General features: G+C 47.9%; 1 protein-coding gene across 1 annotated transcript; it reads right to left on the bottom strand.

Annotated features, from left to right (window-relative positions):
• Positions 1 to 341: 341 nt before the first annotated feature.
• On the bottom strand, positions 342 to 16,782 carry LOC121304500 (choline transporter-like protein 2). The gene is made up of 20 exons (XM_041235665.1): positions 16,607 to 16,782; positions 13,085 to 13,133; positions 12,487 to 12,560; positions 9,409 to 9,493; positions 7,991 to 8,075; positions 7,514 to 7,633; positions 7,325 to 7,385; positions 7,046 to 7,169; positions 6,298 to 6,381; positions 5,483 to 5,595; positions 4,698 to 4,829; positions 4,392 to 4,491; positions 3,692 to 3,784; positions 3,376 to 3,475; positions 2,125 to 2,387; positions 1,678 to 1,772; positions 1,407 to 1,510; positions 1,218 to 1,291; positions 793 to 863; positions 342 to 499 (listed from the first exon to the last, which is right to left on the bottom strand). The coding sequence occupies exons 1-20, from the start codon at positions 16,641 to 16,643 to the stop codon at positions 342 to 344; spliced, it is 2,022 nt and encodes a 673-aa protein (XP_041091599.1). The 5' UTR covers positions 16,644 to 16,782.
• Between the last annotated feature and the right edge of the window lie 627 nt (positions 16,783 to 17,409).

Raw genomic sequence — 17,409 nt, 5'->3', positions numbered from 1 at the left:
TACAGCAAGAGTGGACAGAATGACTTGGCTTTAGAATTTACAGTCAGGAGACTTGAAAATCGAACTCTCTGAACCTGTGGCTAGATTTTTAACCAGCAGTACTGTTTCTGGAACCAGAATGATCAATATTAGCTCCAATAACAATAACGTGCTTACAAGAAACATGTCATTTACCTTTGCTGTATCCTGTGCTGTACATACCACAGGGTTGATTTAATTTTTTTGTAAAATTTATCCTTGATAGATTTGTTTTTGTTAAATCAACTAGCAAACTCCTTTTTTATCCCCAACACTAGGGAATAAAAGAAATGTGATCTTTCAAACCTCGCAGCGTTTCCAGATCACGCCCCCTCCTGGTTATTTTTGGTGCTGGTTGAAGAATCTGTACTCCCAGTATGCAGTGCACTCACCAGTATAGGGACCCAGTAGTAGTTGAGTGTCGGGGCGGTGTCCTCAATGGGTTTTATTCGCCCGGAAAAGAAGAAGAAAGACAGGATCCCTGGAAAGGAGGGAAAAAAGAACAGACGTTACATTGTGTTGTGACATGAAGTATTTGTAAAGACTACAAGGGCATCTGGCATACCAAGGCTGTGTCTTCTGCAGCCTGCAAACCATTCACTCAGCTACCTAGTTTTAGTAGACAGTGGAGTTTAGATCTGCCATCAACTGAATAGACCACGGTGTGATACTCGTTCTCATTACTGGCAATGCTGCGGTCTGCTAATGGTTCTGCTGGCTGCCGTTTCTCCAGGCTGCTGCACTGGGAGCCCTGGACTCCGTATGGGAGCTTACCAACACTTCCGACGATAAGCAGCTTCCCCAGGAAGAGCAGGAATTCTGTTACTTTGTTCAGAACCGCAACCCTATAAAACAAGACACAGACCAGTTTGAGACGAGGAACCCCACAATCTCACGAGATGACAGACCTCAGGCTTCGAGTCTGGCTTCTGAGGTTACAAGTCAAAGGAGTTGGGTGGTCTGAGCTTGAACAAACCCCACCAAATAATGAAGTCACAAAGAGAAAGTGTGCTCCCTCCAGTCCAGGACAGGCTTGAGGCACGGAGACTGAACTGCTCCCTCCCTCACCCACTAAGAGAAAGGGTGCTCCCTCCAGTCCAGGGCAGGCTTGAGGCACAGAGACTGAACTGCTCCCTCCCTCACCCCCTAAGAGAAAGGGTGCTCCCTCCAGTCCAGGTAAGCACACTGTTCCGACTCACCTAATGATATTTCTCATGAGGAGGAAGAAGGCGTTCCGAGCAGAGGTGCAGAAGTTTTTGCCATAGATTGCGATCTAAAATACAGAGGAAATGGATGAGAGATGTCAGCGACGGAGCTCAGCGTTTCGCTGAGCTGATGAAGAGGAGGAGGAGGAGGCGTTGTGCTGTGAACAGACTGCATGATCTCACCATGATGTAGGCGTTTCTGTTCAGGAACTTGATGAACTTTTCCAGGCACCAGAAACAGCACTTCAGACAACACAGGAGGAACTTGGTGAACTTGTTCTGGTGACCTGTAGGAAGCAGTTAAACATCTCCATTCAAAAAAACAAAGGAGAAGACGACACAGACTTTCATACTTTTTATTATTATCATCGTGTCTCAATTCTAAAATTCTTGTAAATAGGAAGCAGACTCAAACATTGACAGAGTTGTGTGAACGCTTGCAGCAGATCCTCACCTTTGAGTTTGTGGTCCAGGTATTCCAGCAGGACTCTAATGACCTGCACAATAGACAGGATGAGAGATCCGAACGCCAGCGACCCCGTGTGGTACCTGCAGGAACAACACCAATACCATCAACACACAACGCAGCGCACTGACGCAAGGATGTGTGAAGATTTATATAGGAGGCTTGGTGGTCCAGTGGATACAGAAAGGGGCTTGGACGGAGAGCAAGGAGGTTCCCGGTTCAATCCCAGCTCAGACTCTGACCCTGAGCAAGTCACACAACCTCCTTATGCTCCGTCCCTTCAGATGAGACAAGCCTATTGCATGTGACTCTGCAGCAGCAGTTGATTCATAGTTCACCCCCTAGTCTCTGCAAGTCACTTTGGATATATCTACTAAATGACTCATTAATAACGCTGTTCAGAAGTCCACGGCTCCCCTGGTGGCAGGAGGTTACCTGAGCGCCCGGCCGAGCGAGGAGAAGATGGGGAAAGCGGGCATGTCGTCTGGTTTCTTGTACGCCCAGTAGTAGGAGGCGAAGGCCCCCGCCAGCGTCACCTGCCCCAGGGCCGTCACGAAGTTGGCGCACCAGAAGAAGAGGAAGACGTTGTAGAACTGGAAGAAGATGAGGTACTTGTGGTAGTACGTCTCGCCCCCGTAGAACGCAAACAAGCACTTGGCATCCGGGCACGCCTTCGTCACGTTGGAGGTGTTGAAAGTCTGAAAAAAAAAAAAAAAAGAAACGGATGAGGAGTGTTCTACCCCCTCCTCAGGGCTTTGGCACGACACCGGCCAACTCTCACTTGATTAGAGATGAGGGGCTGGGAGGGAGGGAAGCAGTGGGGTGGGAGCTGAGGAGGGGAGCTGTGGAGGGAGGGAAGCTGAGGAGTGGAGCTGAGGAGGGACTGGGAGGGAGGGAGGCAGTGTGGCTCTAGTGGAGCTGAGGGGGGACTGGGAGGGAGGGAAGCAGTGTGGCTCTAGTGGAGCTGAGGAGGGACTGGGAGGGAGGGAAGCAGTGTGGCTCTAGTGGAGCTGAGGAGGGACTGGGAGGGAGGGAAGCAGTGTGGCTCTAGTGGAGGTGAGGAGGGACTGGGAGGGAGGCAGTGTGGCTCTAGTGGAGCTGAGGAGGGACTGGGAGGGAGGGAAGCAGTGTGGCTCTAGTGGAGCTGAGGAGGGACTGGGAGGGAGGGAAGCAGTGTGGCTCTAGTGGAGCTGAGGAGGGACTGGGAGGGAGGGAAGCAGTGTGGCTCTAGTGGAGCTGAGGAGGGACTGGGAGGGAGGGAAGCAGTGTGGCTCTAGTGGAGCTGAGGAGGGACTGGGAGGGAGGGAGTGCAGTGTGGCTCTAGTGGAGCTGAGGAGGGACTGGGAGGGAGGGAAGAGGTGGCTCTAGGGACTGGGAGGGAGGGAGCAGTGTGGCTCTAGTGGAGCTGAGGAGGGACTGGGAGGGAGGGAAGCAGTGTGGCTCTAGTGGAGCTGAGGAGGGACTGGGAGGGAGGGAAGCAGTGTGGCTCTAGTGGAGCTGAGGAGGGACTGGGAGGGAGGGAAGCAGTGTGGCTCTAGTGGAGCTGAGGAGGGACTGGGAGGGAGGGAAGCAGTGTGGCTCTAGTGGAGCTGAGGAGGGACTGGGAGGGAGGGGTGTGGTCTCAGTGGCAGAACTGTAAGGCTAGTTTCCAATACTTTGTGTAAATGCAGGTTTCATTGTACCCACCTGTGGGTCGCATGTCTTCCTGGAGTAGATGCACGATGTCTCGTTGTTCGTGTTATTTGGAAACACCTTGTAAACAGGCTCGTTGGAGGTGGATAAGAAGCTGAGGAGAAGAGTTAAGGATTTCCTACGATAAGTGCTGAGTGTTTCAACAATCATCAAGCTCTACTGAATAGCAGCAGCTGCTGTTTTGAGAAGATCTTAAATTCAGAAGCAAAACATCTTTGGAGGAGACAGGGAGAATAAACAACAACGATATAACAGCAGATTTACTCGGTTCTTCATGTTTTCTGTACACCGTGTTCTTTTGAAAGGATACACCGCAGTCACTGCCCAGTAGGCGATGACGAGAGCCAGGAGGGCAAAGGTCAACAGGGGGTAGATCAGGGAGCACATGACGTGACCGACCGCCCTGAAAAAAAAACCACAAAAACAAACTTGATTTTTTGTGTGTGTTTCTAGCAGGGTTTAAATGATACAAGAGCACAGCTACAAAAAAGGCTGTCATTTGCAGCAAACGTCTTTTATAAAAAGGCTGGTGCAAATCTGGAAAAGGCGCATTTCTGTTTAAATTCAGTTTAAGACTTGCATAAACTACAGCAGAGCTATTGCGGTGAAATACTTTGTTCAAATACTAATTCAAAATCAATCAGCTGGCATAGAAAGTAGAATGCGTGCCATATTCCAGTACAGTAACCCAGGTGGCACCTCAGACTACCTCGTACAGGCAGGATAGAAACACTCTTCTGCACAGCAGAATGGGAGTTATTTATTCCAGACCTCATTCATGCACGGATGTCCTTTGTATCTTTGTACAGTAATTTAAAAATTGTTTATGTATGCATTTTTGGCAACACATTTCAAGCAAGAGTATATTCCCAGGACTCCTTCAAACACCTCACAGACTCGCTACGGTAGCCCTACGCCCCCTATTGACAGTGGCATGGCAAGTGATTCTCGTTTCTCCCTGTACTTCAGTCGCTGTGATCTCAAAGCCCTGCACTAGTCAATCTCAGTACCTGCTGGCCTCCTTGATCAGGGCGATGGCGATGACAATCCGTTTGCGCAGGAAAATCAGAAGCAGGATGATGATCACCTCAATGATGCACAAGATAATCACTGCAGAGAGAGAGAGACAGAGCAAGAGAGAGACAGAGCAAGAGAGCGAGAGGGGAAGCATTGAGACACACATGTCAATTTAACACGAAGAGAATGGAGTGTCTAAACTAGCGCTCATTATTGTTAAGGAGCTGATAGTGACAGCGCTGGATAGTGCGAGGTTGTGTTTTGCTCTCAGTACAGTAGAGAAAGCCTGCGACACTCACTGAAAGCCAGCCAAGTTTGTCTCAGCTGCAGGTACACAGAGAAGTCCGTTAGCAGCCCCAGCTCTCGGATGCTGACGTCGGACCCAGGGGTGTGTTTCAGAGCAGCGTACTCCATGTAACAGTGGAATATCCCTGCAGAGACAAGGAGGCTGTCACTAGCATGCAGTGAAGAGGAGATGGAATGGGTTACCTAGTCATGATGCTGAAGGAGACTCTTCTTCACACAGAGAGTGGGGAGGGGATGGAATGGGTTACCTAGTCATGTTGCTGAAGGAGACTCTTCTTCACACAGAGAGTGGGGAGGGGATGGAATGGGTTACCTAGTCATGTTGCTGAAGGAGACTCTTCTTCACACAGAGAGTGGGGAGGGGATGGAATGGGTTACCTAGTCATGTTGCTGAAGGAGACTCTTCTTCACACAGAGAGTGGGGAGGGGATGGAATGGGTTACCTAGTCATGTTGCTGAAGGAGACTCTTCTTCACACAGAGAGTGGGGAGGGGATGGAATGGGTTACCTAGTCATGTTGCTGAAGGAGACTCTTCTTCACACAGAGAGTGGGGAGGGGATGGAATGGGTTGCCTAGTCATGCTGCTGATGCTCAATCATTGGGGAACTTTAAGAAACGACTTGACAAAGTTCTGAGATCAATCAGCTCCTAGAAGCTGGACGATTCTGGCTTCTCTAATGTTGTTATGAATTGATAGTTTCTTTTAGCATTACAACCTATTCTGCCACTGCCTGTTGTGTTGCTATAGAGCTGCAGCTAATGAGCCCTGCTCCTCACCATATCCCAGGACCAGGAGGACCAGCACGATCATCACCCAGACCATAATTCCAGCCAGGAAGCGCAGGAGCACTACGAAGATCAGACTGATCACCATGGCGATGACCAGACCGCTGCAGAGACAGACAGACAGAGCGCTTAAGCACAGCACTGGAAGAAAGGAGCGTCCTATCAAAACAGGTGTGCCGCTAACTCTAACTAGACAGTACAGACTTCTTACAGGAGCCCCTGCAAGGATGCAAATAAGAACCCCCTTGCATAGCAGTTTGAGGAATTCCTGGTTTTACTAGGAGCTTGTTACCTAAACACACTGTGGCTAATCAAGCTCGTAGTAAAACCTGGAATGGGGGAAAACACTCTCCAATAGGAGTCTGATATCCACCCCTGCTCCATATAGACATCAGACATCCTTGCATCCATGAAAATATCAATTACACATCAGTGATGTTAATAATAGTACACAAACTAGAGCAACGGTACCCCAAAACGTTCTCAATTTTCCTCGAAATGCTGATGTGCTAAGGGCGGGGTGTTTCAGCCCCAATCAGAGCCTTGTTTAGTAAACGTATAGGTGCTGCTGAATAGAGAAGTGTTCAACACTAGGCAGGAGATGTGAATGCAACTTCATTTACTACCAATGCAGAATGACTGGGTGGTTGGCAATTGGTTTGCAAAACCCCACTCCCAAGGCAGTCACCACTGCAGAGACACTGCGAGTAAACCGCAGCACTAATGCGATGCTCTGACAGCTGCAGCGACAGGCGGACAGTCCAGACCCTGTGGAGCAGAGGAAGGCTCTGGCAGGCGATACTCACAGGAGAATCCAGTGCCAGGACACAGTGTAGTCTTCAAATATCTTCATGGCTACCTGACGGGCCTCCAGCACCACGTTGGCTTTCCTGAAAAACACGCGTCAATGGAGTGAACAGACCGTGGATTACTCAAAACACAAGGCAGCGTTTCAAACCCAACGCCAACGTCTCTCCGTCCTTCACAGGACTCCCCCCCCCCCCCCCCTCCTCCTCCTCCTCCTCCTCCTCCTCCTCCTCCTCCTCAGGGGCTACTCCAGTTCTAGTTGCTGCTAAATATGTGTCTGTAGACTAGCCAGTGTCTCTATCAGGATTGGGGATAATTTCTGTTCGCTTTAAAATCAATTCCCAATTACAATTCCAGCACATCACTGATCAAAACTGCAAAACTGCAATCAGCAGCATTCTGTTATAATGAGCTTCTCACAGCGGCAGCACATGAGTTACATTGAAGTCGCTGTTTGTTAGTCAATTAAAAATCGGCTTCAAATGAAAGCAGCTGAAAAAATCACAGCAATCTCTGTCTCTAAAAAAATTAAATATATCCTCTGAAGGAAGTGGCATTGGGGATTGACTTTGAAAAGATATTGACCACAGCCCTGGTCCTGACAAAGACGACGCTGCGAGGCAGCAGACCACTAGGTGGCGCCGACTTCTGCAAAGACGCCTTCGGCTGATCCAGCGTTTGTTTCACACGTCTACCAGAAGAGCAGCTCCTGGGCTCGGGTTCACCCAGCCCGGGCCCGGCACTCACTTGGCCCCCTCGAGCAGGTCGGTAACGTTGCGTCTCTCCCCCATCCCGTCGTCGAACGTGGTGTGGTTGCCGACGGTGATCACTCCTTTCTTAGTCCTGAGAGCCGGGAAACAGCGGCGTGTGACTGAGAAAGAGAGATGGGATTGTTCGAGGTTACTGTCAAATCCCCCCCCCACCCATCATACACCTATTAGTACAGATGCGACAATATTTGATTATTTTATCTTTAGATTTTAAACACAGCCATAAGAGACATGATAAAGCGGGCTGGTCACCTACATGGTCTGCTGGGAATCAGCATGGCAGGACAGTAGCCATCTCGAAGCACCTCGGGAGCACTCTGAAACAAACACAATCCCATCACTGACACTAGCATCATTTAATACAGAAGACAGAGCTCTAGATGCACATCCACACACACACACACACACACAGTTTTAATTGTGCTCTGTACTCCTCCTCACTCACCAGTTTGGTCAGGCCAGCAAACTCAGGCTTACAGAAGCTCTTGTAATATTCCATGTCTGAGGGATTGGCGTACGCCTTCAATAACGTCATGAATCTATCCGGGCACTTCTCCACGCAGATCTGAAACAAAATGACACAGCCAAGGGTCACCCCACCTCTCGGAGCAATTGAGCAGAAGACCGGCTGAAAGGTCAATTCCACTCCCAGGGCACAGTGGTTCAGCTTAGGGCAGGAAAGCCTGGGCTGGATCTGCTGTGCGTTTGTACAGATGAAATGATTGCGGGCAGGAACTGCACACAGCCTGTCAAGCACACTAGTCTACAATGCACGTAGTTGCACAACTGCAATGCAAAATGTACTGAAGCTGTATAGACGCCTGCTCGATAAAGCCTGTCTCGTAAAAGGAATGGATTAAAGGCGACTGGGATACTGGATTGGGAACTGCTGAGCAGAACTGCCCGCCCCTGTGTTACTCACCTGGGTCGTCGGGCACTGGAACTCCAGCAGCACCAGGGGGCTGGCACACTTCATGATGTTGAAGTAAAACAGGAAGGGAGTCTTCCTGTCAGGAGAGAGCAAACACATGGGAGTCATTGCATCATCCACAGGGACTTCATGAAGGAGCATCACACACACAGGGGAGCCGCTGCATCATCCACAGGGACTTCATGAAGGAGCATCACACACACAGGGGAGTCGCTGCATCATCCACAGGGACTTCATGAAGGAGCATCACACACACAGGGGAGTCGCTGCATCATCCACAGGGACTTCATGAAGGAGCATCACACACACAGGGGAGTCGCTGCATCATCCACAGGGACTTCATGAAGGAGCATCACACACACAGGGGAGCCGCTGCATCATCCACAGGGACTTCATGAAGGAGCATCACACACACAGGGGAGTCGCTGCATCATCCACAGGGACTTCGTGAAGGAGCATCACACACACAGGGGAGTCGCTGCATCATCCACAGGGACTTCGTGAAGGAGCATCACACACACAGGGGAGTCGCTGCATCATCCACAGGGACTTCGTGAAGGAGCATCACACACACAGGGGAGTCGCTGCATCATCCACAGGGACTTCGTGAAGGAGCATCACACACACAGGGGAGTCGCTGCGTCATCCACAGGGACTTCGTGAAGGAGCATCACACACACAGGGGAGTCGCTGCATCATCCACAGGGACTTCGTGAAGGAGCATCACACACACAGGGGAGTCGCTGCATCATCCACAGGGACTTCGTGAAGGTCCTTATCTTTTTAAGATGTTCGCAATCATTCAGAGGGCACCTTATTGCAATTACCTCAACAAGGTGCTGTGTTTCTCTACATTAAGGTTCTTTCACATGCATGCTCAATAAATCAAAGGGCTGCTCAGCTCAGAACACCACTTGGAATCTCAGTTCACAGCATGCATTTCGGGTGCACTGGTCAGATTATTTCTGTATTTTAAAGCACAGACGCACGGAGGAAGGCATATAGCTGCAACGCATCTGTACTTTTTAAAAAATAATTTTAAATGAAAAAAATGCTTTTTTTTTCTTCAAAGATGTGAAGTGAGTAACTTCTCTACAGCTGCCATCACCGTGCACAGCTAGAGACTCTAAAACTAGTCACACATCTTTTGAAACACTGAGCAGCGGGAAGCTGCATCTCTGCTTTGTATCGTGTTCGCCCTGTGAAGCTACAGCCAAAAGACTTGCATCACCTAGAATTTTAGGATTGAGACAATTAAATTATTTAACATGTAGGGAAACAAACTACAAAACGATATCGCTAAAAAAAAGTCTACCAGAAAGAAGCTATAACAGTAGTACAGCATTTCATGCTAGGTTTAGAAAATGATTATAATAATAATAATAATAATAATAATAGTAGATACTCACTCGAGCTTGGTGCCAGCCTGCCCACAGAACTGCCCCCTGCTGTCAGTGGGATAGATCACTTTCCTGGGGTCTCCGTGAGACCAGGCTGTGGGGCGGCAAAGAGACAAACCACACTGTAGAGACGCAGCAACTAATCAATACATCCCTCACTGATCAGCCCTCCTTACACTGCCAGAGCTTCCATTACATATCAATACATCCCTCACTGATCAGCCCTCCCTACACTACCAGAGCTTGCCATTACATATCAATACATCCCTCACTGATCCATTACATATCAATACATCCCTCACTGATCAGCCCTCCTTACACTGCCAGAGCTGCCATTACATATCAATACATCCCTCACTGATCAGCCCTCCTTACACTGCCAGAGCTTCCATTACATATCAATACATCCCTCACTGATCAGCCCTCCTTACACTGCCAGAGCTTCCATTACATATCAATACATCCCTCACTGATCAGCCCTCCTTACACTACCAGAGCTTCCATTACATATCAATACATCCCTCACTGATCAGCCCTCCTTACACTGCCAGAGCTTCCATTACATATCAATACATCCCTCACTGATCAGCCCTCCTTACACTGCCAGAGCTTCCATTACATATCAATACATCCCTCACTGATCAGCCCTCCTTACACTGCCAGAGCTTCCATTACATATCAATACATCCCTCACTGATCAGCCCTCCTTACACTGCCAGAGCTTCCATTACATATCAATACATCCCTCACTGATCAGCCCTCCTTACACTGCCAGAGCTTCCATTACATATCAATACATCCCTCACTGATCAGCCCTCCTTACACTGCCAGAGCTTCCATTACATATCAATACATCCCTCACTGATCAGCCCTCCTTACACTGCCAGAGCTTCCATTACATATCAATACATCCCTCACTGATCAGCCCTCCATTACATATCAATACATCCCTCACTGATCAGCTCCTTACACTGCCAGATCAGCCCTCCTCACTGCCAGAGCTTCCATTACATATCATACATCCCTCACTGATCAGCCCTCCTTACACTGCCAGAGCTTCCATTACATATCAATACATCCCTCACTGATCAGCCCTCCTTACACTGCCAGAGCTTCCATTACATATCAATACATCCCTCACTGATCAGCCCTCCTACACTGCCAGAGCTTCCATTACATATCAATACATCCCTCACTGATCAGCCCTCCTTACACTGCCAGAGCTTCCATTACATATCAATACATCCCTCACTGATCAGCCCTCCTTACACTGCCAGAGCTTCCATTACATATCAATACATCCCTCACTGATCAGCAGAGCTTCCATTACATATCAATACATCCCTCACTGATCAGCCCTCCTTACACTGCCAGAGCTTCCATTACATATCAATACATCCCTCACTGATCAGCCCTCCTTACACTGCCAGAGCTTTACACATTACATATCAATACATCCCTCACTGATCAGCCCTCCTTACACTGCCAGAGCTTCCATTACATATCAATACATCCCTCACTGATCAGCCCTCCTTACACTGCCAGAGCTTCCATTACATATCAATACATCCCTCACTGATCAGCCCTCCTTACACTGCCAGAGCTTCCATTACATATCAATACATCCCTCACTGATCAGCCCTCCTTACACTGCCAGAGCTTCCATTACATATCAATACATCCCTCACTGATCAGCCCTCCTTACACTGCCAGAGCTTCCATTACATATCAATACATCCCTCACTGATCAGCCCTCCTTACACTGCCAGAGCTTCCATTACATATCAATACATCCCTCACTGATCAGCCCTCCTTACACTGCCAGAGCTTCCATTACATATCAATACATCCCTCACTGATCAGCCCTCCTTACACTGCCAGAGCTTCCATTACATATCAATACATCCCTCACTGATCAGCCCTCCTTACACTGCCAGAGCTTCCATTACATATCAATACATCCCTCACTGATCAGCCCTCCTTACACTGCCAGAGCTTCCATTACATATCAATACATCCCTCACTGATCAGCCCTCCTTACACTGCCAGAGCTTCCATTACATATCAATACATCCCTCACTGATCAGCCCTCCTTACACTGCCAGAGCTTCCATTACATATCAATACATCCCTCACTGATCAGCCCTCCTTACACTGCCAGAGCTTCCATTACATATCAATACATCCCTCACTGATCAGCCCTCCTTACACTGCCAGAGCTTCCATTACATATCAATACATCCCTCACTGATCAGCCCTCCTTACACTGCCAGAGCTTCCATTACATATCAATACATCCCTCACTGATCAGCCCTCCTTACACTGCCAGAGCTTCCATTACATATCAATACATCCCTCACTGATCAGCCCTCCTTACACTGCCAGAGCTTCCATTACATATCAATACATCCCTCACTGATCAGCCCTCCTTACACTGCCAGAGCTTCCATTACATATCAATACATCCCTCACTGATCAGCCCTCCTTACACTGCCAGAGCTTCCATTACATATCAATACATCCCTCACTGATCAGCCCTCCTTACACTGCCAGAGCTTCCATTACATATCAATACATCCCTCACTGATCAGCCCTCCTTACACTACCAGAGCTTCCATTACATATCAATACATCCCTCACTGATCAGCCCTCCTTACACTGCCAGAGCTTCCATTACATATCAATACATCCCTCACTGCATCAGCCCTCCTTACACTGCCAGAGCTTCCATTACATATCAATACATCCCTCACTGATCAGCCCTCCTTACACTGCCAGAGCTTCCATTACATATCAATACATCCCTCACTGATCAGCCCTCCTTACACTGCCAGAGCTTCCATTACATATCAATACATCCCTCACTGATCAGCCCTCCTTACACTGCCAGAGCTTCCATTACATATCAATACCCCTCACTGATCAGCTCCTTACACTGCCAGCTTACATATCAATACATCCCTCACTGATCAGCCCTCCTTACGCTGCCAGAGCTTTTCATATTGATGCATTAAGTTAGACTCCAGTTTGTATTAAATCATTGCCTCTGCGCTTGTGAGCTCACCAGCGACCTGCTCTGATACTTACCCACAATCCCCACAATAAAGTATCCAATGATTGCGACAATGAAGAGAATACAGCAGACAATGTCCGTGCAGCCCCTGTACACAAAACAGAGGCACATTAACAAGCAGAGGAGAGGAAACTAAATCAACAGGGTTACTGTTTAACAACCCGGCAATCCTGCCTCCCAGTCCCTCAGCTCTACCCACTAGAACTCACACTGCCTCCCTCCCTCCCAGTCCCTTCTCAGCTCCACTAGAGCCACACTGCCTCCCTCCCTCCCAGTCCCTCCTCAGCTCCACTAGAGCCACACTGCCTCCCTCCCTCCCAGTCCCTCCTCAGCTCCACTAGAGCCACACTGCCTCCCTCCCTCCCAGTCCCTCCTCAGCTCCACTAGAGCCACACTGCTTCCCTCCCTCCCAGTCCCTCCTCAGCTCCACTAGAGCCACACTGCTTCCCTCCCTCCCAGTCCCTCCTCAGCTAGAGCCACACTGCCTCCCTCCCTCCCAGTCCCTCCTCAGCTCCACTAGAGCCACACTGCTTCCCTCCCTCCCAGTCCCTCCTCAGCTCTAACCCTGAACACTTCACTGCTTCTGCAGGTTCTGATTTAGGCACCGCTTACCTGTTCTGGATTGGACCTTTAAATGTTGGGTCATATTTCTGTGGTTCTCCTGGAGAGACAAGGGAGAAGAGAATACTGATCAATACATTGTATTTACATTTGGGTTTTCAGCATTACTTCTCTTTCAGAGCAAAAGCAAGTTTGCAAGCAGCGCCACCATACACCCCAGTGTGCAGAGGGTTTAAAGGAAGGGCCGTGTTAGTTTACAGCATGTTGGTCTCAGAGAGGCAATTTCACAGAGAAATTAAATGGCTACCACTGCAGATAGAGGACTTTAAAAAAGGGGTGACACTGTACTGCTGGCAATAGCAGCAAAATCAGGACTGCGAAACAGTGGCTTCAGTTAGGAGCTGGTCTCTATATTCAGTGTAAAGCCTTGTTGGCTTTTTATAATAAATGCACACCACTGTTCCCTCTCACAGTAAAGGGGTGACTGGAATCATGTTCCGAAGTCCAGTTTAATTACAGGGCACATACAGCATGTCTTTGTGAACGGTTCCCTGCAGGGAGAGAGAGGAGCACATCGGTCTCAGTGCCGCTGATCCCTTCAGCTTCACTGTCACAAACACGCTTACCTCCAATAATACAACTATTAATAATATTTCAGCAGACAAAGGGCTATAGAAATGGATAATATGCCATTATTGTTCCCAAGCTGCAAGACAAGCAGCTTCTCTCCAGTCCCTTTTCAGAACGCAGCTGATGTGGTCTTAACTGACATTTCAATGGTATTAAAACATTCCTTCTCTGGAGCCGAGCCACACCCTGTGGAAACCCTCAGGATTCCTTTCCTCTGACTCAGTGTGTGCAGGAAAACACCCCTGCAGTGACAGAACTTTCCCATCAGAGGGCAGCGTATTTGTTTCGTGATTGGAAATGGCACAATCAAATTATTGATGTTTGAAAAGAAAAACCCTCAAACCCGTGGAGTCTTCGTTTTTAGTGACAGAAAAGCAAGCGCAGCGCTCTCACCCCCCCCCCCCCCCCCCCCCGTTCAGCCCTAGTGAAGGGATTTATTAAGAGAGAGCCGAGCCGTTTCTAAAGCTCAGTGTATCACACACTACAGCAGGAGTGATTCCGGGAGTTTCACGTGGAAAAAGTGCTTTGTATCTTCTGTTGTAAACGTCAACAGAAACTCGAGTCTGATTGAGTGCTATTTCATGATCTGCATCTCTTATCCGAGTGTCAGGAAATTTGGCATTACTGACAGAAGTTACTGAGAATATCAGACTGTCAGAATAACATACAGAGGAGTCTCTCTGTCTGTAGGTCACAGGGCCGGCGTCGGGGGGGGGGGGCAAACCAAAGATATTCTAGAATAAAAATAAACCATGGCAAAGTTGTTCTGTCAGTCAAATCACATATTATCAAATCAGAGCTGCGAGGGCAGGACTCGGCGTGAACCATTTTTACAGCTGCTGTTTTTAAAGATTATAACAAACAGTTTACTAAAAAGGTATGTAAAATCACAAATACTTCTCAAAAGAACAAACACAGTGGCCTGTCAGCCGACTTTAACTCTCTGTGAGAACTCCTACACCACACCCCCATTTCCCATCAGACTTGCCTGGTAAAAAATAAATAAATAAATAAATACATACATACATAAATAAATACGCTCATGGTAGTAAGCTAACTTTTCCTCAGTTGTGGTAATAAGTACATAAAGTCTGGTATATCAAAACACAAGTCGGGTTGTTCAAAGCGAAAACAGCAGAAAAGACTGCTAGAAACTTCCCAAAAAGCAACAGGAAATGCTAAAAAAATATTAAATAAAAATTAAATAAAACCAGTACTGTAAATGGTTTGAAAGCGGGCCGACAACAGCAGGTGGAAGAGCGGCAGCGGGAGCGCCAGCCTCCTCCTCGCACGAACACACACAGCTCAGCCAGAGGAAAGATGGGAATCTGAGACATGGGACTGGAAACGCACAACAGCAGCAAATACAAGGTCCTGAATCCGTATTGTGAACCCGGGACCCTGTCAGGCACCTTCATGTGATTTATATGATCCAGCTACCTGGCCTAACTTTTGTACCAAAGAGCGAAGAGTTGAAATCATGAAACATAAACCTGTGCAGCTAAACAAACTGACACTGAATTCCCCAAAAATCAAACATGATTTGGACTCATTTTTGGAGCAAAACTTCAATTAGATTTCTTTTAGGCTGCACCAGGGCTCAGTGAATCCTAGCCCCAGCCCTGGGTAGATTCTGAGCGCCCGATTCATCCTGCAGTTTAGACGGAAGCTCTTGGGTGATGCTGTGGACACCAAATTAAACTACAGCAAACCAACATGCCAGCATTTCTGATTAAATAATAATAATAATAATCGGTTTCCTCTGAGAATTTCTGCAGATGTCTGTGCAGAATGGTGAATTCTGTGCCGATTTCTGTGATCGCTGAATTGGGGAGTCCTGGTAGGGTTAGTGATTGAACCTGTTCATTTATGATTATAAAACAGTGCAGTGCTAGATGTAAAGATGCACACAGAATAAAATAAAGCAGGCGAGTGGAACACGTTCCTATTCCGCACTGTTTCACACACACTAACATTCTGACAATTAAACACAGTGCAATACTGAACACTTGGTTTGGCGTGTTTGATGTTTATAACTAAGGGTTAACGTTTGGGGAGGGGGGCCCACAATGAGATCCTGCACTGGACCCATCCTCCTCTTCCTCCGCCACTGGTAGGTCACATTTTGACATGGATCTTGTGAACACATTTCCTTACGTAAAGGTCTTCAATCCCACTTCTCAAATTCCCATTCAATTGATTGTCACTTCTAATGCTGTACTGGTGTGTACTGCTCTCATCAGCCCTGGTGATCACTGTGCTGGGAGCTGCAGCGTTGAATTCACAGCCCTGGCGATGGGGGATGCATGTCACTGGCAGAATGGTCTCAAGCGTGTTACCATTCCTCAAAATCCATCTACCAAACCTTCCTCCCCCCTTTGAAACGAGGCAAGAACCAACTGCCAAGAATCTGGAAGAACCCAAGCATTCGAAATGTGTGCAGGTGGAACAGGCAGCTTCCCTTTACAGCAGAACTCCTTGCAAAGCAATACAGACCACAAAAACATTACAGAGGGTTACTGGCTTAGCTCATTACACAACGACCAGGGTGTCTCAAAGTCAACCCAGTTTAATGTGGATTCGTCCCACTTGAGATGTTTGCTATGGGCAGCGCTCACTGCTGACTACACAAGCTGCCCTTCACAAACACACACATAGATACACACACAAAGAATTTGAATTGCAAACTTGACTGCATGCTTCTTAAATACATTTCTAAAATTAACACTGGCAGCACACTTGTTACTGAGAAAGAAGTAGCTCACATCATCATTATTAGCATCACGACATCATTAGAGATAGAATCTTTTTTAATACTGAGCGATGGCCCTCGCTAGCTCAGGTCTGGTAACGCACAGTGCACCAGCCTGCACATGCCCTGGTTTGTATCCCAGCTCTCCAGCCTCTCTCAACCACTTCACACAATAAAGTGTTTTACTGTACCATGCTTTCCGAAGTAGTTCTCTCCCTCAGACCCCATGTCGTGTGGCTCTGGCTGTTTGTTGATGGAAGCTTACTTTCCCTCTCAGATGGAGTGCAGACTTCCTTTTCCTGCTGGAGCTAGTCTAACACGATTCAGGTGCAACTTAATAAAACCAGGCCCTTCCCCCTTCCCCCTTCCCTCTCTCTCTCTCTCTCTGGGTGGGAGGGGTGAGGCTAGGCTGGGCTTTCTCCCCTCAGGTGCCAAGCGTTTCAGTTAATTTACACAGGGTGGTGTATTTAAAGACACAGAGCCCTTTAATGAGCGCTGTGCAAGTCCTTCGTTTTAAAGCAATTGGGTTTTCTTTTCCCTCGGCCCTTGGCTTATGCTCTTCAGTTCTAGTCGCAGAGTCTTAATGGAGGTAAGAGCCGTCCAGTGAGGTGTCACTTTGGATCACGTTTCCTTTCATGTTGCTGACAGTGCTGCGATGTGAACTAAATACTGCTGGAGCTTACTAATATCAAAATGCTTCGGCTGCCCTATGCACGGTCTATCTGTGGCAGACTGAATTGAAGTTTCTCAGCTTACAACACAGGCATTAATATAAATGAATACAAGTATTTGAGTCATTGCAAACACAGTAAGAAGCTCTCCTTCATCTGTGTTTCTGTATCTCCTGATAAAGGCAGCTCTGTTTATTGACATCTTTTTTTTTGCTCAGCGACACAAAAAGTACTGTATCAGTGCCTTCTGGGTCATGTTACTGGCTGCAGAGCATGTCCGTCAATTGGGGAAGCAGCTGGTTGGCTAGTGACTGGAATGAAGG

The sequence above is a fragment of the Polyodon spathula genome, chromosome 38 (genome assembly GCF_017654505.1).
Source record: "Polyodon spathula isolate WHYD16114869_AA chromosome 38, ASM1765450v1, whole genome shotgun sequence".
Classification (NCBI taxonomy): Eukaryota; Metazoa; Chordata; class Actinopteri; order Acipenseriformes; family Polyodontidae; genus Polyodon; species Polyodon spathula.
This window is presented reverse-complemented; position numbering and strand designations above follow the sequence as displayed.